General features: G+C 40.3%; 1 protein-coding gene across 2 annotated transcripts in view; it reads left to right on the top strand.

Annotated features, from left to right (window-relative positions):
- Positions 1-25,617, top strand: part of ADGRD1 (adhesion G protein-coupled receptor D1) — an 843,751-nt gene that overhangs the window by 634,575 nt on the left and 183,559 nt on the right. For both annotated transcript variants that reach the window (XM_077461779.1, XM_077461778.1), the window contains one exon: positions 20,657-20,723. In XM_077461779.1, the coding sequence (XP_077317905.1) occupies positions 20,657-20,723 (67 nt within the window). The remainder of the gene's footprint in view (positions 1-20,656; positions 20,724-25,617) is intronic.

The raw sequence follows: 25,617 nt of genomic DNA, 5'->3' as shown, positions 1-25,617 counted from the left end.
CATGGCTTGTAAGTTTAGGTATATCCTACTTATATTGGTACTAGTTGACCTATTTGGTATAAATCCTGCTTGATCCGGGTTGTATAAGCATCTGTACTATTTTTTGTAACCTAGCGGCCAGTATATTTTCCAAGATTTTTATATCTGTACATAGTAATGCTATTGGTCTATAGGAGGCTGGGCTAAGGGGGTCCTTATTTTGGCAGTACAATAATAGTTGAGTCCCACATAGAAGAGGGTTGCTATTAAATTTAGTTGTGCTAAGTGGTTATTGTTGCCTTTGGTATTAGGATGGTGGATTATAGTGAATTTAGGTGATGAGTAAATATGTTGTCTCAGCCTATTAGCAGGAGTTTCCTTTGGCCGCTTTGCATGCTGGGATTAGCTATTTATTTGGAAGAAGTCAGGTGATCAGGCTATTTTAACCCAGGCTGCAGCCTGGGTGAATGTGTGTGAAGCAGCAGCAGAGGTGTAGGCCTGAAGCCTGGGGCCTAGCCACGTGTGAAGCGGCTCAGCGTGAGGGGGGCCTGATTGTTACAGAAGGTAAAGGAGAAGCAGTTTTTCAGAGGGATGACTCCTGTTACCAGAGGCAAGTGCATAAGGGATGGAGTTCTGAAGGAGTACCAGAGCCGACACTTGACTAGATGGGGACGATGAAGTAAGTGGGAAAGTTTAATTAGAGACTCATGCAGAGATACAGGAGGTAGCTACGAGCAAAGCTTGAAGGAGTACGGTGGGTAGCTGTAAGTAAAGCTTGAAGAGAAATACAGCAGGTAGCTGTGAGTCAAGCCTGAGGGATCCAGCAGGTAGCTGTGAGTCCGGGAGCATGGGTAAAGCTTAAAGTTTACAGCGGGTAGCTGTGAGTTAAGCTTGAGGGATCCAGCAGGTAGCTGAGAGTCCAAGAAGTCCAGTGGGATATCATGCGAGCTGAGCTTGAAGAATACAGCTGGTAGCTGTGAGTGAAGCTTGAAAAGTCCAGCAGGCAGCTGTGAGCTAAGCTTGAGGATCTACAGTGGGTTACTGTGAGAGAAGTTGTTGCTATAGGAGACAGCAAGATACAGATTGCTGCATTCAGCTCAGTGTCTGCCAAGTTGCTATTGCATTCGCCTAAGGGTGTCCTGTGTCTTACCCCTCTCTCCCCTGTCCCCGTTAAGAAAAAAAAAACTCTATTCATTTTTAAAAGTGATTGGTGCCCATCTTTCTATCTTGCACTATATCCACCATGCCTAGTATCCTGCATCCTAAGGAGGAATGTCAGCTCTCCCTCATTCTGGGGTTCACCATCATGCCCTTAGAGGTTGGAGAGACTGCTACAAATATATGAACTGCACTGGTTGCTGTCTGTGTATAACCTGTTTCTGCAAAGGGCCCTTATTTATATTAGTGATCATTTAAACATGCAGTGCTATCTGAAGAGTGATCCGCGAGAGGGGTGGTGGTGAAGAGGTGATATATTGCCTTCTCACTGCCTGTTTTAGTCCCTTAACACAGGTGAGCCCCCTACTAGCTTCCAACTAACACACTGCAACCACGTGCCAAGCGGTTCTACCATATACTGCCTTTGCAACTTAAGTAGGAACAGTCGCTGGGGACAGGAAAAACACAGCTCAGTTGCACGTTTTTACGACCCCAAACCACAAGTGTAAAAAAAAGGCCATAAAAAGATGGGTTTCTAGCTAGCTGGTACATACATTTTATCAAATTCACACTTTAGTATTGCATTTGTTAACAAAATGTATTCTTTTCTAGAACAGATCCTGCAGAATCCGTACACTTCTAACATTGTTAACTGAACCATTGATCTGTAGACACAGAGAAATAATAAATAATTGAGTAGCATAGCGAATAAATTTAGTTTTATAAAACATGCAATTCTACCATGTGTGACATTTGAACATAAGAAACACTATATGAAAAAAAAATCCACAGCCAACTCAGGGCATCACAATAATAGAGTGAAGGATTCCTATACAGTTCATAAAATGGTTGTATCATTGCTCCTTTGACAAGTGTTTCCCTAGCAACGCATTTTATAAAACCGCTAATTCAAGGCTCCTACACAAAATGCAACAGATTTCTACTTTTATGGTGTTAGATTCAAGTGATTCACATTGATCAGCATGCATTGCTTGATCCTCGACAGTCCAGGGCAGTCCAAAAGATTGCAATAAAATATTTAGCCTGCTGAGTTCAGGAAAGGTCGTGAGTCGTGATTGAGATTTACGGAAGGTTAAACTGGTGTCATCTACTTTTAAATTCAATCTAGGAGTCCCATCAAATAGTGTGATGTTAATCTTATGAACTTCAAGAAAGGTTAAAAATTGGGACACCAGACTTGTCAGCTCCTTCATTAATATAAAAAGTTTAATTGAATAAAATGCAAGTAGAGTTGGAGGAAATGTATCAGACTGAGTAAATAAAATGCACAGCTCCTGTAGTAAGCTTTGTTCTTATGCGGTGGTAAGCCTCTTTTATCAAAGTGCCCAAAATAAGAACCGTCTATTGTCTGCGGCATCCAGAAGGTTTTTCATTTCATTTAATTTTCTAACCTAAACTTGAAGAATTAAGATGTGTGAAAGAAGAACTGAATAGAATTGGAATCCTACTGGTAGAGTGTAACTCTATTCTGTATTTTTATGTACGTTTTCAGGGGAAAATGCTGTTTAACCACTTGCCCCTCGTAGGACATCCATGGATGTCCTTGGTTTGTATTGGTTATATCTGGAAGATGCAACTCGATCATTTCTGCGAGTGGCGGAAAGGGGTTCCACCCTTCTCCTGCCGCCGCAGCCCTTGGATCTGCTGTCTGATTGGGGAGCCTGGGATTGATGTGACTGGTGATGGCTGCACAAACAGAGAGAGAGGAACTGACCATCTTTTTCAGCAGAGGACCCAAAAAGAAAAACTGGCCATAGTGTAATATTGTCTGATATTTTATATATATAAAGAAAATTGCGTATATAAAAAAAAACAGAGCCGGCCAGCTCGCAACAAGCACTCATCTTCCTAGTAAGACTTTGTTGTGGCATCAACACGTACCCTCCTCCAGTCGCGTTTCGTCATATGTGATGTTGTCAATGGGAAACCAAATGTAAGTGCATTACCTTTTTTATAAATAAAATATCAGACAATATTACACTATGGTCAGTTTTTGTTTTTGGGTCCTCTGCTGAAAGAGATGGTCATGGACTTCACAGTGTGCCAGTGTGTGAGAGACATTTTAGCCGTTCATCCTGTGGCAATCGTTCCTAAAGATATTCCGTGCAAATTAAAGGCCTTGGCTAGGCTACATGCCTATTTTGCTTGCTATCTGGTAAGCAAGATTTTTTTTTTTAAGATGGTGGAGCACTTCTTGATGTGAATCACTGTTATGCCATTGGGATAAGGATTTACCCTACTACTTTCAAATATGTGAATATACTGTTATGATATTCAATCAAGGATCCTTTTGCAACAATTGGGAAAACCATGGTTCAACCGCCAATTTTTACGATTCCTCCAACTACAAGTGTAAACTAAGCCTTAGGCTTTAAAAAAAAAATGAAAGGTTCTAGCTGATTGGTTGCCATACATTGTGATTAGGAAGGGGCTGAAAAAAATACACAATTGGGTTGCATTTTTGCACTCTCTCCAATTGATCCCCCTTAACCACTTCAGGTCTGGACTGTTTCATCCCCGTTTAGTCCAGGCCATTTTTCAATTTTCAGCGCTGTCACACTTTGAATGACAACTACTCAGCCATGCAAAACTGTACCCAAATGAATTTAAACTGTAATGATCTAATCTGTACGAGTCAGAAAATATAGCTTAGTATTAGGTCACTTATAGCAGTCCTTATTCCTATATGCTAAGCAAACCCAGTCCCCTGGTGTGTGGCTGCCCCCAGGAATTACATGCTAACTGACCAGGAAGTACAGGAGGCTGATGAAAGGAAGAACACAAGAGTTCCTGTGGTAAGAGGAGTGCAGTTGTCTGCAGGGGATGGCTGGGACTAGTGTCCTACAGGAGTGTAGTCAGCAGAATGTGCAGATGCTATTATGGATATTGCCTGGTCTTCCCACACTATCGGTTAACTACAGCAGACCCGAAGACGATGGTTCTCACTTGTCATGATATGCATATACAGTATCTCACAAAAGTGAGTACACCCCTCACCCCTTTCATGTGACAACAGGGAAGAAGACACTTTGCTGCAATGTAAAGTAGTGAGTGTACAGCTTGTATAACAGTGTAAATTTACTGTCCCATCAAAATAACTTAACACACATCCACAGAAATACTTTGATAGCTATGATTGGCCCAATACCATGTGATTACAGTGGTCAATCACAGATATCAAAGTAGTAAACAATGGTCTCATGAATGATAGCCATGGTTTACTACTATTTACTGTGATTGCTGTTAATTGTCACAGCGATGACATGGTACAGGGCCAATCACTGTGGCTCTGTATCACAAACTGTGATCCACTGTTTTCGGTGGACACAGTGGTTGCAGATTGTATCACTGTGTGCAAACAAGCAGCTGATGCAGGAGGATGTATGGTTATGCCCACATGCATTGATGCTGCTTCCATCTAGCCTTTTATGTTTATTGGCTGGCTGGTAGGTGACTAAGCTGTAAATGCAGCAGATGGAGGTACACATGCTGTGGTCTCATTGCTCTGCATTTTAGTATGGCAGATATTATTCCCCCAACAACTGAAATGAACCTAGCTGCAAGTGTCACGCAACATTGTGCAATATATGTCATTTTTGCATGATGGTGTGGGTTTTTAGGAGTTAAAACAGAGGGCAAGGAAGGGACATAATGCCTCTTTGTCGCCAGTCAAACACCTCTGAAAAACAATCACTATTTAGAGGGCACCACCAGTGTAAACAAGCCTTTAAAGCAACAGAAACATGTACTCAATCAAGTACCTACATTTGTCATAATGTTAACTCCCTGAAATGGACCTAGACATTTTCCTTGAGTTGGAGAGATATCATAAGAAATTATGGCACTTGGTGGAATACACGTGTTTGTTGATTAACACTTGACAAGTCAAACATTAATTATGCTGTGTACATACAGTATCTCACAAAAGTGACCCCTCGCATTTTTGTAAATATTTTATTAAATCTTTTCTTGTGACAAAACTGAACGCATGACACTTTGCTACAATGTAAAGTAGTGAATGTACAACTTGTATAACAGTGTAAATTTGCTGTCCCCTCAAAATAACTCAACACGCAGTCATTAATGTCTAAACCACTGGGGAATGTCCAAATTGGGCCTAATTAGCCATTTTCCCTCCTCGATGTCATGTGACTCGTTATTGTTACAAGGTCTCAGGTGTGAATTGGGAGAAAGTGTGTTAAATTTGCTGTTATCGCTCTCACTCTCATACTGGCCAATGGAAGTTCAACATGGCATGTCATGGCAATGAACTCTCTGAGAATCTGAAAAAAAAAAATAGCTGCTCTACATAAAGATGGCCTAGGCTATAAGAAGATTGCCAAGACCCTGAAACTGAGCCGCAGCACGGTGGCCAAGACCATACAGCAGTTTAACAGAGCAGGTTCCACTCAGAACAGACCTTGACAAGATCAATCAAAGAAGTTGAGTGCACATGCTCAGCGTCCTATCCGGAGGTTGTCTTTGGGAAATAGATGTATGAGTGTTGCCAGCATTGCTGCAGAGGTTGAAGAGGTGGGGGGGTCAGCCTGTCAGTGCTCAGACCATACGGCGCACACTGCATTAAATTGGTCTGCATGGTTGTCATCCCAGAAGGAAGCCTCTTCTAAAGATGATGCACAAGAAAGCCTGCAAACAGTTTGCTGAAGACAAGCAGACTAAGGACCTGGATTAAGATAAAGTTATTTAGTTCAGATGGTGTCAAGCGTGTGTGGCGGCAACCAAGTGAGGAATACAAAGACAAATGTGTCTTGCCTACAGTCAAGCATGGTGTTGGGAGTGTCATGGTTTGGAGCAGCATGAGTGCTGCCGGCACTCGGGAGCAACAGTTCGTTGAGGAAACCATGAATGCCAACATGTACTGTGACATACTAAAGCACAGCATGATCCCCTCCCTTCAGAGACTGGGCCACAGGGCAGTATTCCAACATAACAACCCCAAACACGCCTCAAAGACAACCACTGCCTTGCTAAAGAAGCTGAGGGTAAAAGTGATGAACTGGCCAAGCATGTCTCCAGACTTAAACCCTATTGAGCATCTGAAGGGAATCCTCAAACGGAAGGTGGAGGAGCGCAAGGCCTCTAACATCCACCAGCTCCATGATATCGTAGAAGAGGACTCCAGTGGCAACCTGTGAAGCTCTGGTGAACTCCATGCCCAAGAGGGTTACGGTAGTACTGAAAAATAATGGTGGGCACACAAAATATTGACACTTTTACCCCAATTTGGACTCACTTTTGTTGCCAGTGATTTAGACATTAATGGCTGTGTGTTGAGTTATTTTGAGGAGACAGCAAATTTACACTGTTATACAAGCTGTGCAGTCACTAATTTACATTGCAGCAAAGTGTAATTAGTTCAGTGTTGTTGCATGAAAAGATATAAAATATTTATAAAAATGTGAGGGGTGTACTCACTTGTGTGAGATACTCTATGTCTCTTTTTACCTGGTCCCCCTCACCTCTACTGTTAAGTCCAGCCTGGGCAATGGGCATCAGTGGGGGAGGCAGGGACTAAAGTTGTCCAGATGAATAAAGATACAAGCATTTGAATTTTCTTTGTAATGCAGTCAGTTGTTTTCTTAGGATTTGTGCAATTTGTCGTACATACCCCCTGCTGACTTTCAGCACCGGATCTTTCATGAGGGTGCTCTGAATTGGGGTTAAGTGTTCCCTATACTTTTGAAATTATTACATGTTTACTGTTTTCTTGCCAATAGATGTGCTCTTATGTGCTGCCAGTCTTACACACCTCTGCCATACCGTAGCCAGGCAGGTGACATGCACATAGCATTGTCCATCTCCAGCTTGCCAAATGGAACATCGTTACCTCTGTCAAATAAGCTGGGAGCTGAACCAGGAAACCATAAAAGCCATGGTGCACTAGTTACTTTGTAGCAGATATATGAAGCAGCTACAAAACTTTCTGCATATTTTATCTGGTAACATACAGCTGGATACAAATTGTCTGCTGTAGTTGATTACCATGCTTATCTATGCAGCAGCATATTGCTGGTGTGCCATGGGTGATTCTGTAACTACTAAAAAACACTGCTTCAAAATCACCAATGTGACCAAGGCCTAAAGTTGACCATGGAAGTCTGACCCTTGGCTCCTCTCCTTCCTTCTCCTTCTCTTCTTTTCTCTTCTCTCCTCTCCTCCCATTCTCTCCTCTCCTTCTTTTCCGTCTTTCCTCCTCTCCTGGCCTTCTTTTCTCTCCTCCACTCCCCCTCTCCTTCTCTGCTCTCCTCTTTACCATAACTATGGCTCCCACCACATCTATCCACTCCTCTCTTCCCCTCTCATTTCCTTTCCTTTTCTTCTCTTCACTTCACTTCACTTTAAAAAGATTTCCTCTCACTTCCTTTTGTGTCTACAGTACAGGAACTAAAGGGAAATTCCCCCACAGATGGCAAAAAAAATAAAAAATCTACATAGCGGATTCAATTATTCTTTACTCAAAACAAACATCAGTTTTTCCTTTACATATACTTTAACTGTAAAGACCATTAATTTTATGAATTTATGAAACCAGGTACATCATTATATTGTTTGTCACAATAACTTTATATTGCTATTGCTGTATGTCGGAGCTGCAAGCATCAGTATATCTGTGCCTGATATTGTGGGTAGCTATCAAACAGGGGAAGCTGTTTCATGTTTATTTTAAAGCAATTTGCAGCTGGCTTGGCTCTCCAGAAAGCACGAAGACTCGAGGGGGTCCTTGAAAAGTAAGGCAGAATAGTAAATATCATCTCTTTAGTGCTCACTGCATTACATGAATGTGTCGTTCATGAATGAGGGGCAGCTGCTTGTACAAAGTGAACAATCTGGTGTATTCAACAGCTCTAATGGAAGCATAAGGAATCAGAAAGGTTCTAGAGATGGGAGGATAATCATTGCAAAGGAAAACATCCTTCTATGCAGCTTTCTTCCTTACTGTTATTATGTAAACTTTGAAATTGTATGGCGTGTTCATTGCCTGTAGTTTCACTCCAGCTGCTCTGAGCAAAATCACTTAGCCAACACTTGAAATGTAGACATTCATGTTGGATTTGTTGTACGATGGGCAAAGCACAGTGCTTTTATGTAGCCATGGTGTGGTTGGAGCCATAATCATGGTGGCAGTCATGGCGCACTTGTTACTGCAGCAGGATACAGCTTGACTACTAAGGAGCATATGTGTTAGAGGTCACATAATTACAGTAGCCTTACCCAAATATTGGCCCACAAACAATCTGGAAAGGGCAAAGCCACACAAGACCAAATCCGAGCAGATAAAAAGATATCCCTTGCAGTGCGGCTACACCCGCACAGCAAGCGTTAATTGCTTGTTTGTCTCCTTCATAGATACAGTACAGTACATTTTGTCACCCGTTTGAAGAAAATGTGTTACTTGCTGGATTACCAGGTAAAAGCGAAGGGAAAAAAAATGAAAAAAATATATAACAAATACAACCAGCACATCTAAGGATTGATAAGCTACAATATATTACATTTTTGTTACTGGAGTTAGCTATACTTTAAACTCTTCCCGACCACCACGCTATAGCTGAATGACAGCTACAGCGCAGTCTCACATTTCCGGTAGGCATCTATTGATATCATCCTGTGATCATGCTTCCTGCGAGCCCCTGCGGCATGCATTGCTATGGATCTGTGATCGGGGTAAAGAGCCAATCACAGTGGCTCTTTTATCAAGTGACCAGCTGTGTTCAATCACAGCTGATCATAGTGTAAACAGGATTTGCCCGTTATTGGCAGTTCTCTCCTCACGCTGACAGTGTGTGAGGATAGCCAGTAAGCAGCAATCTACACACGGCATATCCACACTGATAATCAGGTCACTGATTATTAAGGATGAGCCGAACCCCCCCGACTCGGTTCGCAGCAGAACAGACCTAAACTTCGTGTGAATTTTAGAACACTATTAACGTCTATGGGACTCGAACATTCAAAATCAAAAGTGCTAATTTTAAAGGCTAATATGCAAGTTATTATCCTAAAAAGTGTTTGGGGACCTGGGTCCTGCCCTAGGGGACATGTATTGTAGTTTTAAAAACTGACTTTTTTTGGGAGCAGTGATTTTAATAATGCTTAAAATGAAACAATAAAAGTGTAATATTCCTTCAAATTTCGTACCTGGAGGGTGTCTATAGTATGCCTGTAAAGGGGCGCATGTTTCCCGTGCTTAGAACTGTCCCTGCACAAAGTGTCATTTCTGCAGAAAAAAAAAGTAATTTAAAAGCACTCACGGCTATAATGAATTGTTGTCTCCCCCGTAATACAGAGAACAGTCATTGAAAATCATTGATAAAAAAAAAAAAGTGTGGGGTTCCCCCAAATTCATTTACCAGGCCCTTCAGGTCTGGTATGGATTTTAAGGGGAGCGCCATGCCAAATTGAAAAAAAAAAATGGCATGGAAGCTCATCCCTACTGATTATCAGTGCTGCTAGCCAGTGCCCATCAGTGCTGCCTGCCAGTGCCCATCAGTGCCACATATCAGTGCAGCCTCATCAATGCCCCCTCATCAGTGCCAATCAGTGCAGCCTTGTCAGCGCACATTTATAACGGAAACTAAGAAAAATTTTCTGTCTTTTTTCATATGTTTAGCAAATACCCAGTAGGCAATTGGTTAAAGGTACTCTGTTGCCAAAATGGATGCCTAAAGCAAAGGTGCCCCTGCAAAATCACCTGTCATTGCCAGAGAAAATAATGTTTATTTATTTATTTATTTTACTTTTGACGGTTATTTGGCTTTAGTCTAAAGTCACTCTACCTCTGAAGAATAATAATTAAGCTAAAGCTGCAAATGCAAAACTCGGATATTCAAGCGCTGAAAATCTTTAGAACCCCACATTTGTGGTATTGTTATATTCCTGGTTCCCCACTGTGGTATCTGATCCCTCCCATTGACCTTTCCATCACTAGTATGACCTATAGTGACATATGGGCCAATGGGAGGAATCACGGAGCACAGAAGGGAACAGCAGATTAAGAATTTTCTCTTCCTTAATGCAGAAACCAGCAACACAGGCAGCAGAAGAAGAAGTCAGTTCTTTGTGAGGTTGGGGAGGGGGGTGAGGAATCTTTATTTTAATTATTAGTTTTAGTTGTAGGTCCATTTCCAACATGAAGCAAAACAAAAACAAAAAAGTGTCAGTTACAGGTATACGGTGTGCAGCTGAATAGTTTCATAGCTATCCTATATAATTATCCTTACCTTTTGTTGCCAGGCATTTGGCTACCCCAACAACCCACCTGAAGGCATACAGTACACTGGCAAGTTAACAACCACTACAAACTGTGATGATCTCATAGGCACAAGACAGGTGGGCAGCAAACTCACCTGAGAAGTTGGGGTCTTGAAGGTCATTTTCTGTACCCCTAGCAGTGCAATAAGTACTGTCCGTGGTATAGAACTTTAAGTAGTCTGACATCTTAACTGCATTATAAATACAAAATAATTACTAGCTGCTGTAAAAATATCACAAAGGAATATAAATATGTGGAATAAACGTATAAATATAGCACTAAAAAAGGAAACCAAAATAATAATGTAAACCTTATCAAATATAAACTATATATACTACAGGTATATCAATCCGTTTAGATAGAATTGGTGGCAAACAAGCCATTAAAATAAACCAGTATCCCATCATCGGGGTAACAATAAGTCCAAAAGTCCTGAACACAAAACAACAATCTAAACCTCCAAGCAGGCTTCATAGTGCAGATGTGCAATGATTTGAAAAGAACTGCAGTGACCATCTTCAAGCGTTTTTTTTTTAAATTGTGTTCACTTCTTCAAAATAACCCTGTGAAAACACATTCACTGACTTGATATGGTCACATAAATATGTAAGAAGAGTAAAAGAGTGCTAACGCTTTATAAACAAATATAGCAATGGTGTCCTGGCCATACATTATTTGAAATTCAGCTGGTTCAGCAGGGACCGGCTAAGATTTTATCTATCTATGGGCAGGCTGATTGTATCCAAGTCGATCCATCAATCCACTTGGGTACAACCAGCCTGTCGGATTTTTTTCATGTAATTACTGCCGGTAGAAGTCATCATTGCGTGGTTGAAGGAAAGAAAATCGAATTATCTGTGGCCTGTTTTAGACTTAAAGTGATATTAAAAGTGCCCCTTTTTTTTAAATAACAAACATGTCATACTTACCTGCTCTGTGCAGTGGTATTGCACAGAGCAGCCAGGAATCCTCCTCTTCTTGGGTCCCCTGCTGGCGCTCCTGGCTCCCCATGCAGTTTTCTATGGGGCACCCAGGCAGCATTATGTCCATTCACACCCAGAGTGGCTGCCCAGCCCTTCCCCATCTCTCTCCTCATTGGCTCACTGGCTGTGATTGACAGCAGCAAGAGCCAGTGGCTCCCCTTTCTGCCTTAGCCATTGAGGAATGAGAGTCCCTGGAGAGCCAAGGCTCTCCTGCACATTGCTGGATCAAGATGGGGTTGAGGTAAGTATTAGGGGGGCTGCTGCACAGAGAAGGGTTTTTACCATAGAATGCATGAAGTTAAAAAAAACCTTGAGCCAGTTCTTGGCATGCACTGGTGAAACACTTAATCCCTTTAGGGAATGACACACCACATGTCAACTTCTGTGCCTTCCTGCGTGCATAATGACATCACAATGAAACTAAACAGGTTTGGTGAAGTGCATTGCATACCCCTGTGGAAAAATGAGTGGGATTATAGCAGTGTGGTTTAGTCATAGCTAATACTTGGGTTCCTTAGAGCAGGGGTGGCCAACCAGTGGCCCGCGGAGCCCTCTGATGTGGCCCGCGACCTCCTGCTCTGGAATGATGGGTTAGCAAGCCTAGATCGCAGGTTGCTGACCCGTCATACCACAGCATCAGTGTTGTGAAGCTGGTGCTAGAGGAAGAAAGTGGCTGCAGAGCAGAGCTCCATAAGCCGATGCTTCCTGCACAGCGCCGGCTTTTGCCACAGGCAGAGTCTATGGCAAAGTTCAGTTAAACCACAGGATAAACACAGGTGCACTACGCTGCACCCGAAGCGTGGGTAGACTGAAGCGCATCAGTGTGAAAGCAATTTAGGCCCTTTTCACACAATCGGCCCTACCCAATTGGAATCTCAATTCACCTCTACAGGGCAGCAGATGTAAACAAACTTTTATCAAACTTTTATCCATTTACTCCCTCCTGCCTCCAATCCAATCCTAAAAATCCGATAAAAAAAATAGAAGGGAATTCGCCCCCTTCCATCTGGGTGGATCGGGGGGCCTATAGAGTAGCCGTGACCTGTCATCCACCCACTCTGCTTATTGTGGCTCGCAACTGGTTACCAAGTTGCTTAAGTGGCCCTCGCTTTTAAAAAGGTTGGGCACCCCTGCCTTAGAGAGTACTTAAATGGTGTAATGCAGAAACTACATTTACCAGATTCGTATAGCCATGTGGCTATACTACCCCTGCCAAACTGCTCCGTCACAGACAGATGACACGGACACTGCCGGGTCCAAGCTAAAGTCATTGTAAATTAGGACTTTATTTCTATGTACTAGTCCACTTTACTGTTTGACCTCATATTAGTGGCATATTATGTGGAATAAATGCAGGAGTTTATATATTACCTCAGAGGGAACCAAATTACATGTGAGCCATTATAGAAAGCCATGGGGACTATACAGTTAAAAGCATTTCCCTTGTGTGGTAACCCATGAAAAGCTAATTAGTTTAGATGACGGGTAAAAGAATATTTCCTGGAGATAAGTTATTCAACACTGAACAAAAAAGAGCCCTTCTGAGTCAAATTCTATTTAACCATGACTTCTTTAATCAGAGCATATAGTAATTAGCTGATTAAACAATGCAGCACGTTTTACAACTGAACTACTTTACAGAGCACATCAGTTTTACATAAGAGCAAAGAAAAACGTAACATTTTACTCGCTTTCTTTTGTAGCGAAAGAGGTTTTGCCCACCAAGCAGAGCCAATGCTCACTAGATGGAACTCTTTTATCCTTTGGTCTGGTGCTTCTTCCATTAATGCTTGCTTGTGTCTGTTGTCCTCTCAGTCATTGTCAGACAGGGTTCCTCAAGTATTCAGTCTTGTCTCTGGTACAGGCCGGCTGTGGGTAAGATGTATGTGTGTGGGGGGCAGCAGCTGTGATGATGCCCAACGACCAGGACTGTCTCATGAAGCAGAACCAAAATTAGCATGATATATAGAAGCAGCCACAAGTTCAATTGTTTTTATTTAAAATAACCAAACATCATTTTAGGCAGCATCCATAATACTGCAGGTAATCTGTGCCTGGAAACAACAAAAAGGAAAGAGATGCATGAAGTATGACAGTATATCCACTGAGACTGGAAGAGCTCCACTCCATTATTAATGTAAACCTGTCATCAGAGAAATATAAAGGAGCTGCCTACCTCTTTCTTAAAATATGCTGGTTGACTGTTTGCTATATTGCCTCATTAGTTGCAGTACTTAGTAAGTCACCAACTTGGAACAAGTATGTAAATCAGGAAAGAAAGGGAAATGTTGGAAGTCCTTATCTGCATAGTCCTTCTGAGTTAAAGTGGTTTGGTACCTAAAAATGAAAGTTCATGTTATTAAAATCAACAGATAGCATACTTACCTAAACGAACCCTGAAAAAAAAAAATATCATTTCCTTACCTTTTATTTCTGATGTTTCAGCTGACTTCCTGGTTGTCCTCCCGTGGGAGTAGGTGTGGCTATCGTCCTCGCAATGGTCCCTGGGAAATTTCCCAAGAATCCATGGGGGACAATGAAAGTTTTTCTTTCCTTGTCACTGCTCTCACTGAGCAGGTGCAAGATGGAGCGGAGCATGCTGGGAGCCAGACGTCATCATATACCAGGAAGTAAATGCCTGTGGGCTTCAGACGCCCACAGTTAAAATGGAAAATGCCAGGGCAGGTTTTTATAAGTCATCCTGAGGAAAAGATTCGTGGCGCCGGGGGTCAAATAAACGCCGGACGTGGATGCCAATCGAAGGTAGCACTCACCCACCAGTGAGACAGGTAAGAAAAAAATAAAAAAAGAGTGGAATCCCGCTTTAAGCGTGGTACACACTATAAGAAAACCGTGCAAATAATCGTCCGGTTTTCCTCAATGTTTCACAAGTCAAAATTGAGGATGAAAATGTACAAAAAGTCTCATTGTTTCTTTTTTTTTTATTGTTTCTGATCATGTGGACATTCACATCAGATTTTTCTCTTTCAATTGATTTTTATTAGAAATGACACTAGACAGTATAATGCCCTGTACACACGGTCAGACTTTCCGACGGAAAATGTGCGATCAGATCATGTTGTCGGAAAATACAATCGTGTGTGGGCTTCATCTGACTTTTTCCGTCAGAATTTCCGACACACAAAGTTTGAGAGCTGGATCAAAAATTTTCCGATAACTAAATCGAATTGTTTAAATTCCGATTGTGTGTAGACAATTGCGACGGACCAAGTGCCACGCATGCTCAGAATAAATTACGAGGCGAAAGCTATTGGCTACTGCCCTCTTTATAGTACAGTTGTACGTGGTTTACGTCACCTCGTTCTGAACGATTGGATTTTCAGACAACTTTGTGCAACTGTGTGTATGCAAGACAAGTTTGGGCCAATAGCTGTGTGAAAAAATCAGACGGATTTTGACGTCGGAATGTCCGACCGTGTGTACAGGGCATAAAAGACATAAAAGAATACAAAACAGGAGTAGCAACGTATCAAAACAATCTGGATAGAAAATCCTTTAGGTGCAATACAACATACAAAAGTACAAGTAACCATAACACAGTAAAAACATCCAAGGTATACATAATGGACTTAAAGACCAATTTAACCACATACGGGAAACAGGACTTGAAACTTAGATTTGTAAGAATTAGCATGAATGATTGGTAGCCACTGCCTCCAGGAGGCCCGGGTAGGCCCATTTTCAAGAGGCGACAATCAGTCCCAGATGAGGTAGTTCAAACCCATGGGTCTCACCAAGAATACACACAGGAGGGAAATAAGACCCCCAAAATGAAGTTCTTAGGCCAACAGCAGGAGCTGATAAAAAGGGAAACAAGCGGTGTAACTGAGTACAGGCCAATATCTCAGTGGGATAAAACAACATCAGGTGATTCTTGGGGAGGGTCGTCATAAAGCACCCTAAAGGGCAGGAAGCATCCCACCTAAAAAGGAATTCAACAAACCAGAGTCGAGGAAGCTCAAGGCTCAGGCATCTGATTTTTCTCATACAAAAACCATACAAAAATAGCAAACATTAAACAAAAATTGTTTGTTTTTTTCACATACAAGAATAGTTTTGGAGTTTGTTGCTTTTGAAATTTTCGTTTTCAAAGTTTGAATCGGATGACGTAAGTTATGTACACACTATACAAAAATCAATGATTGTGCCTCGTACAGAATTTTTCTTCCAGTGTTGTTATAGTGTGTACCCAGCTTTAGGGACTTAAAGTGGATGTAAACCAGATTCATGAAATTTGAGCTGGGCACATATATCTGCAGTGTTTTCTTATCTCTCTTCAAAGCACTATGGTCCGTGGCTTTCTCCTGCTCCTTTCTTATGTTCTCAGCATGATAACTCCTGACAAGTTCTTGGCACGTGATAAAACCAGCCTGAAAATCTGCTCTACTCACTCTGAAAATCTCTGCCTATGTGGAGGGGGGGGGGGGGTGTGCCTTTCCTCCAATCATCTGTCTCCCAGTGTAAACCAACACTACACTGCTACTGCTGAATGGGGAAGTGAAAATCTCCTAACACGATTTGCACTTTCTAAACAGTATATAATGCTCAAGACAGCAGATATAGATGTAAAACTTATGTAGGGAGATTTGTTTCATCTCTTTGTATCATCTGGGGTTGTTCACTTCACTGTGTGTTCACACTCTGTGTTTCTCTTATGACATATTTACTTTAAAGGCAGTAACTATTTGACCATACAAAACGTTTTTCTTTTTTAAATAACACATGTATGCATAGCATTTAATTAATTTCAACAGGCTAGATTTTTAATGATTGGAAAGAGAGATGCAATTGCATTTGAAGCAAAATATGTCTCAGCCTACCACAAGACCCAGTTCTTTATCGAACCACCTTCAACTCCTAGCACCTTAACCTCTATCAGTCCTATGATTTAATTGAACCCCTGCTTAAACAACATTTGTGCTTTGTAATGTTAATAATGTAGTTTTGTGCTTGTGTAAAGGTCAGCATTGACATCCATACTGAAGTATCCAGCACTTTAGAGAATTGTTGTCTTTGGGAACTGTGCTACTGCAGTGCAGTAATCCATAGCAGACGTATTTAGTAAGGCACAGCGAAAAACAACAATAATATGGAAAGAGCAGTAATCCGGAGAAGACAACCACATTTCTCTTTAACAATTCAATGTAGTCAGTCATGAACATTTCTTTGGTTTCACTCTAAAATCAACCTAATTTTATATGCAGTGCCTTGAAAAGGTATTCATACCCCTTGACATTTTCCACATTTTGTCATGTTACAATCAAAGACATACATTTATTTTATTGGGATTGTATGTGATAGACCAACACAAAGTGGCACATAATTATGAAGTGGAAGGAAAATGGTGAATGGTTTTCAAAGCTTTTTACAAATAAATATCTGAAAAGTGTGGCGTGCTTTAGCCCCCTTTACTCTGATACCCCTAACCAAAATCTAGAGGAACCAATTGCCTCCAGAAGTCACCTATTTAGTAAATAGAGTTAATTTTAGACTAATTTAATCCCAGTATAAATGCAGCTGTTCTGTGAACCTTGGTGAAAAAACAGCACCATGAAAGCCAAGCAACACACCAGACAGATCAGGGATAAAGTTATGAAGAATTTGAAAGCAGGGTTAGGATAAAAAAAATATCCCAAGCTTTGAACCTCTCACAGAGCACTGTTCAATCCATTACCCAAAAACGGGAAGAGTATGGCACAAATGCAAATCTACCAAGACTTGGCCATCCACCTAAACTGACAGGCCAGGCAAGGAGAGCATTAATCAGAGAAGCAGCCAAAAGGCCTATGGCAACTCTGGAGGAGCTGCAGAGATCCACAGCTCAGGTGGGAGAATCTATTAACAGGACAACTATTAGACCCCTTTCACACTGAGGTAGTTTTCAGGAGCTTTAGCGCTTGAAATAGCCTCTGCTATTTCAAAACTGAAAACTGCCTCCCATTCATTTCAGTGTGACTTTTCACACTGGGGCAGTGCACTTGTGGGATGTGAAGAAAAGTCCTGCAAGCAGCATCTTTGGGGCTGTATACAGCCAGGGCCATCTTTAATATTTGGATACTAGGCAAAACTTTTCTTGGGCCCCCCCCCCCCCATGCAGTTTTGCTCTCCACCTGCTCTGAGACATACAATAAATAGCAGCAAGACTCAAAATCAGTTTACTGAATCAGATCAGGCAGCTAGAAGTTACAGTGTATCATTATCGCTCACTGACTGGTTGTTAGAGGTTACAGCACACATTACGGCTCACTGATTCGTTGCTAGAGGTCACAGCACATGATTTCTGCTTGTTGATTGGTTGCTAGAGATTACTGTGGATATGACCTCAGAGGGGGGCATGATATACATTATCAATGCCACTGGCGGCTGCTATTTACGTATGAATGCCACCTTTACATACGAATGCCACCGCTATTGGCATATGAATGCCGGTAATTTACATGTAAAAACAGGGTTTGCAGGTGAGTCATCTGTACACAACAATAGGGTAGAGTAGGGCAGCATTAGTAGCAGCACTTCACACTGAGATATTGGGACACAGCACAGGACTAAAACCTCAAGGGACGAGGGAATTTAAAGCAGGATAGTTTTCAAGTATGAGGCAGCTGCTTTGGGCTCCACAACAATGACAGGGCCCAGGGCAGCTGCCCCTTTTGCCCTGCCTTAAAAACGGCCCTGTATACACCTCTCCCAAAATGCCCTGCCCATTGAAATGAATGGTCAGTGCTTCCAAAGCACCTGAAAAGTGCTTCGGAATCGCTGCAACACGGCACTTTTAACCCCTTATTCGGCTTTTAGCAGGGGTTGCTGTTCACAGACGCTTTTCATCCAATCAATGTCACTGTCTAGATGTGCAAAGCTGGTAGAGACATCCCCAAAAAAGACTTGCAGCTATAATTGCAGTGAAAGGTGGTTCTACAAAGTATTGACCCAGAGGGGCTGAATACAAATGCACGCGACACTTTTAACATATTGATTTGTAAAAAAAAATGTAAAACCATTTATCATTTTCCTACCACTTCAAAAATATGTGCAACTTTGTACTGGTCTGTCACATAAAATCCCAATAAAACACATTTACATTTTTTAGTTGTAACATGACAAAATGTGAAACATTTCAAGGGGTATGAATACTTTCAAGGCACTGTATATACACATATATACAGTATCTCACAAAAGTGTTACACCTCTCACATTTTTGTAAATATTTTATCATACCTTCTGTGACGACAATGAAGAAATTACACTTTGCTACAATGTAAAGTAGTGAGTGTGCAGCTTGTATAACAGTGTAAATTTGCTGTCTGCCCACTCACACTCACTATTTTACATTGCAGCAAAGTGTCATTTTTTTCAGTGTCGTCACATGAAAAGGTATAATAAAATATTTACAAAAATGTGAAGGAAGGGTGTACTCACTTTTGTGTTGTGAGATAATATATATATATATATATATATATATATATATATATATATATATATATATATATATATGTATGTATGTATGTATGTATGTATGTATGTATGTATATATATATATATATATATATATATATATATATTTATTTATATATATAGTGTTTCCCCGAAAATAAGTCCTAGCGGTATTTTCCAGGAGGGCTGCAATATAAGCCCTAGTTTAAAATGCTTGTAAAATCCTATAATCCACTCTATTACAGTAGTATATAATGTACAATGTGTGTGTTTCTGTAATATACTTGCGGGGAAGAGAGCTCCGGCGGGTCACAGAAATGCAGAGCGGCGCTATAAATAAAGGTATTGGGCACAATGATATTATAAAAACACAAACATTGTACGTTATATACTACTGTAATAGAGTGGATTCCAGGATTTTACAAGCATTTTAACTCAGTTCACATTGGGGATGCCCATCAGGCATGGAAAGAGAGGGGGAGAGAAGACAGTACATTGCATGGTAAGACCTACCCCAGAAATAAGCCCTACTGTGTCCTTTGTTGCCAAAATTAATATAAGACCCGGCTTATTTTTGTGGAAACACAGTACACACATAGTATCTCACAAAAGTGAGTACATCCCTCACATTTTTGTAAATATTTTATTATATTTTCTCATGTGACAACAGTCCATAGGGTTCAGTATTGAGTTGGCCCACCCTTTGTAGCTATAACAGCTTCAAATCTCAGTAGGCTGTCCACAAAGTTTAAGAGTGTGTCTATGAGAATGTTTGATCATTCTTCCAGAAGTGCATTTGTGAGGTCAGGCACTGATGTTAGATAAGAAAGCCTGATTGCAGTTTCCACTCTAATTCATCCCAAAGGTGTTCTATTGGGTTGAGGTCAGGACTCTGTGCTGGCCACCCAAGTTCCTCCATCCCAAACTCGTTTATCTATGTCTTTATGGACCTTGATTTGTGCACTGGTCCAAATCATTTGGTGGAAGGGGGATTATGGTGTGGGGTTGTTTTTTCAGGGCTTGGGCGGTGTCAGCATACCAAGACATTTTGGACTATTTCATGCTCCCAACTTTGTGGGAAAGGTTTGGGGATGGCCCCAAACTGCGGCCCTTGGGCCAGATTTGGCACTTTGCTTGCCATTTTCTTGCCCTTGGGACACTTTTCCTCCCACTGATGCAGGACACTATTCCTGTAACTGACACCAACAGTGGGACATCATTTCTGTTACTGATATCATCAACTGGGTACTTTTCCTTCCACTGACACCAATTATGGGGCATTTATCCTCCTACTGACACCAACAATGAGACACTATTCCTTTCACTGACGCCAGGACAATTTCAACTCCCAATGGCCACAGTCTGCCAACCCCCCCGCCCCCCCAGGTCTGAAGGGCAATAAACTGGCCTTTTGTTTAGAAAGTTTGGGGACACTTGCACTATAGGATAAAGCAGCCATATTTATCATATCATATAGCTGACTTACTTTACACCCAAAACACATAATTCCACTATCACAAGCCACAGAGTTCACAGTTAATACCATGTCAGTGTAATATAACCATTATTTGTTTAACTTATTTTCATTTCTTTTTTTGCATCATTTGTCTGGCTATAACTGCAGGTATTTCAGTATGAAATAAGGTTTTATTCTAACAATTAAACCCTGCAAAAGTGTATATTCTTCCTCTGCTTGCAATAAAGAGATACTGTATATACTGGGCATTGCACTTAGAGATACCATAAAAGGTAACTTTTTCAACTAATGTGCAACCTACTTTCATTTCAGGTTTATCCTTGGTGATCTGCATCGTGTCTGTAACATCTGCTTTGGGCAGCTATGGAGAAGGCGAAAAGTAAGTATAGTAAACAAAGATATATATATATATATATATATATATATATATATATATATATATATATATATATATATATATATATAATAATTAGGATGTGCAAAGATAAAAATCAAAATAGTAATCTCAGCACTGACTGCACTAAAAGAATAATTAATAATTAAAATTAAAATTAAAATATTTAGTGTAAACGAAGGTATTAAAAGCCTTAAAGTTCTTATAGTATAGATGGTGCTCCGTATCCCCTCAGCAGAAAGAAACAAACTTCCTCATCTGAATACCATGACCAGAAGACACCTCGTGCACAGATAATCCCCGTTGGTAATGAACTCACCACAAGTAAATGATAAAAGGATAGCAAAAAATAGATAAGATTGCGCTATGGACAAATTCCACCCGTTCGCCACACAGGCAAGGGAAAAAAATATATATATAGTGAAATAAAGATAAATTAAAAAATGAACTTAAGGGGTTAAAGCTGCCTGTGCTTGAGACCTGTCCCTAAGAATAGGAATAGGTTAAAAATCTAAAATATAAATTAAGCTTTGGCGCTAAAACCTTTTTGTGCACTGTGAATACTAAAATCATATATGAGTGTGAGATGATCTATTATCTCTGCTGGTGCTCTGGAGAATTTAAAACAAATTGCGGTGGAAACCTCTTAAGACCACTATATACGTGATGTTAAAATGCGTGAAAAAAGAAAAGAGGATGTATGTCTGTTGATTTACACCTCAAAAATGCACATATGTATTGGAAAAGTGGTGAATCAATCACATAAAAACAATTAAGAATACTACTGTGCTCGATAAAAAAACATACATAAACCAATATCTGAAAAATCATATGCAATATGTTCAAAGTGATAATCAAAAAGCGTTTTGTGAAAGTACCCAGAAAAAATAATAATAATAGTGACAAAAAATCTTATAATGTCCAACGGAAATTTTCAAAGTCGCATCAACTGGTTGCTGGAAAAACGCATGGAACTTTCATCAAATGAGAAAGGTAGAGTAAAGTGACTAGTGCAGAAGGGTTAAATGCATTCCTCTCCGGTGCGCCACTCTGTGTTAGGAAAAAGGTATCTATATGTGCTCACCAGACAAAAAACCCTCAATGGGTTAATCGAGCAGCCACAGTATGAGCCACTGTGCAGCTTTCTTTGGGCTCTGCTTCTGCTATGCTGGGGAGATGCTTTACACTTTTCCTTCCACAGGTAGTCCGTTTAGCAATTATGCATGAAGGGAAACAGAAGTACAAACATAGTGCAATACTGTTGTTCGAACGTTTTTTTGTTTATTAAGAAGTCAGGTTACTCACAATATCCAAAGAGACAAAATCGCTTTAAAATTAGCCGCGCCGGCGTTGCTGCTTGTATACCAGTGTAAGGTGCACGTTCTAGGCCACGCCCTACGCGTTTCGTCAGAGCGACGTCATCTGGAGCGGCCATATTGGTGCACCCTCACGTTTATGTAGGGTGCAGTGCTCTTCTGCGCTTGCGCGAGTGTATCAGCGCCATCTTTACTATGGGAATGCCCTATACTGGCCGCTATGTATCTATTACATGCTGTGTGCTCGTCTTGTGACAGCACAAACATGGAGAAACTATTTCGTTACTGTGGACACGGGATATGTTATGTTCTGCAGTGTGTTCACTTATGTCAATCCAAATGAAAACGTTTCTTTTTGCATATTATTGCGGACTCAGGGCATGACAAATTATTAAGCTATAGAGCACCGCAACCTGCATATCACATTCCGGTATATTATAAAAAAAATTTATTGACAGCTATACGTGACTATAATTAATAAAATATATATAAAAAAATTATCGTAAAAGGATCTTTTTATATAAAATAGAAAAAATAGAAAAAATAAAAGACATTTATTTATGTGTGCAAAAAAACTATATTAATAAAAACAATAATTCTTTCTAACCACCCATGACTCTTGCCAACCTATCAAAATGCAGGGTTTTTATCTGTATTTTTGAAATGTGGATCATGGTTGCAGTTGCTGAGAAACAAATTGCATCAAATTGTATAATCACTTCCCTGGTATATGAATGTACTCCAGGGGGAAAGAAAAATATTAAGATAAAATAAAATAGAGGAAAAAGAAGGAAGGGGAAAATGGGTAAATGGAACAAACTGGAAATATGAGTGTATGTGTACATATGTATGCTTTTATGTCTGCACTTCCCTGTAATACAAATCAGGAGGGTAATTACAAGTGAGATAAAAGGAGTATGTTGTGAGGGAGTCTGTTCATAAAATCATTTTTAAAGACATTTTTAAAAACATTTTCTAAACATTATTTAAAACTATTTTCTACAAACGACAATCAGGGTGAGATCATGTAGTAAAAAGAAGAAACTGACCGTAAGGATAAATGGGAAACGAAGGCCAATATGTGTGTATATATACTGTTCTCATTTGGGAACATGAATGTATAACTTCAGATAGTGTGTGTGGGCTCTCTTGTGGGGGCCAGAGCTTTTTAAGTGGGTCTTTATATTATAATGCCACAGTTTATTGGGGGAACATCCTTAGATACTAGTCGAATGTTATACTATGCTCTTTTAAGGTGTGGATGGTCCTGCCTTGAGTAGGTGATGTATATTTTAGAGTTGGGACTAGACAAGTTTTAAAAATTAGTCAGAAAACAATTTAAATCCAACTCTACATTCATTCCCTGTGGTTGAAGGGTATCCAAATTGTATATCCATTTGGTTTCGTTTCTGGATATTTTGATGGTTTTGTCCTCACCTCTCCAGTGGGCCCTTATTTTATCAATACCGTAAAACACCATTTGTCCTGGGTCCCGATTGTGGTAATCTCTAAAATGTCTGGAAACACTGTGATTGGGGTACCCTTTTTTAATGTTTCTAATGTGTTCTCCAATTCTGGTTTGGAGTTCCCTTGTGGTTCGCCCCACATATTGTCTGGAACAGGGACACTCTATAATGTAGGTGACATGCGTGCTTTTGCATGTAATGAGCTCATTTATTCTAAATTCTTTTTTGTTTGAAGATGACTGGAAGGTAGTTCTCTTTTTTTCAGTTTTTTTGCTGTTTTTACAAGGGAGGCATTTGCCACACCTGAAAAAACCTTTTAGATTACCTGCTACTTTAATTTGTTTTGGGGGATCGATGGTATTTTTAACAAGTTTATTTCTCAGTGTGGGTGCCCTTCTGTAAATAAACAGTGTTTTTTTTGGTAGGACATCTTTAAGTGTGTGATCAGCTTTCAGGATGGGCCAGTGTTTTTTAATGATGGATTCAACATCCTTATGTTGTCTATTGTATCCTGTGAGGAAAGCAATTGGTAAATTGTTAATCTTGTCTCGTTTTTTGTCTTCCAATAATTTGTTTCGTTCCATTTGTTTTATTTCGTTTTTCAGTTTGCGCAGGCCCTTTTCATCATACCCTTTATTTTTAAATCGTTCTATGATTATTTCCGCCTGTTGTTCATAATCAATATTTCTGCTGCAGTTTCTATATAGTCGCATCAGTTGGCCAATCTATGGCGTTCATAGGGAGAACCTCAAACTGTACCGACGGTATATAGATGATATTGTGATAGTATGGGGTGGTACAATAGAACAATTACAAGAATTTTTCAGTGAGATCAACAATAACATCTACAATATAAAATTCACCGGTAATTACAACAACAGCAGTGTGGACTATTTAGACCTACAAATATATAAAGAAGGAAACAGGCTGGGCACACGCACTTTTTTCAAACCCACCGACCGCAATGGCTACATCCCCACAAACAGTTGCCATCATGCCAAATGGTTGGGAAACATACCAAAGGGCCAACTGATGCGACTATATAGAAACTGCAGCAGAAATATTGATTATGAACAACAGGCGGAAATAATCATAGAACGATTTAAAAATAAAGGGTATGATGAAAAGGGCCTGCGCAAACTGAAAAACGAAATAAAACAAATGGAACGAAACAAATTATTGGAAGACAAAAAACGAGACAAGATTAACAATTTACCAATTGCTTTCCTCACAGGATACAATAGACAACATAAGGATGTTGAATCCATCATTAAAAAACACTGGCCCATCCTGAAAGCTGATCACACACTTAAAGATGTCCTACCAAAAAAACCACTGTTTATTTACAGAAGGGCACCCACACTGAGAAATAAACTTGTTAAAAATACCATCGATCCCCCAAAACAAATTAAAGTAGCAGGTAATCTAAAAGGTTTTTTCAGGTGTGGCAAATGCCTCCCTTGTAAAAACAGCAAAAAAACTGAAAAAAAGAGAACTACCTTCCAGTCATCTTCAAACAAAAAAGAATTTAGAATAAATGAGCTCATTACATGCAAAAGCACGCATGTCACCTACATTATAGAGTGTCCCTGTTCCAGACAATATGTGGGGCGAACCACAAGGGAACTCCAAACCAGAATTGGAGAACACATTAGAAACATTAAAAAAGGGTACCCCAATCACAGTGTTTCCAGACATTTTAGAGATTACCACAATCGGGACCCAGGACAAATGGTGTTTTACGGTATTGATAAAATAAGGGCCCACTGGAGAGGTGAGGACAAAACCATCAAAATATCCAGAAACGAAACCAAATGGATATACAATTTGGATACCCTTCAACCACAGGGAATGAATGTAGAGTTGGATTTAAATTGTTTTCTGACTAATTTTTAAAACTTGTCTAGTCCCAACTCTAAAATATACATCACCTACTCAAGGCAGGACCATCCACACCTTAAAAGAGCATAGTATAACATTCGACTAGTATCTAAGGATGTTCCCCCAATAAACTGTGGCATTATAATATAAAGACCCACTTAAAAAGCTCTGGCCCCCACAAGAGAGCCCACACACACTATCTGAAGTTATACATTC

Source organism: Lithobates pipiens, unplaced genomic scaffold (genome assembly GCF_037356315.1).
Source record: "Lithobates pipiens isolate NorthernLeopardFrog02 unplaced genomic scaffold, aLitPip1_a1.2 Scaffold_3, whole genome shotgun sequence".
Lineage (NCBI taxonomy): Eukaryota > Metazoa > Chordata > Amphibia > Anura > Ranidae > Lithobates > Lithobates pipiens.
Note: the sequence above shows the minus strand (reverse complement) of the source record. Positions and strands in the feature narration are given on the sequence as shown.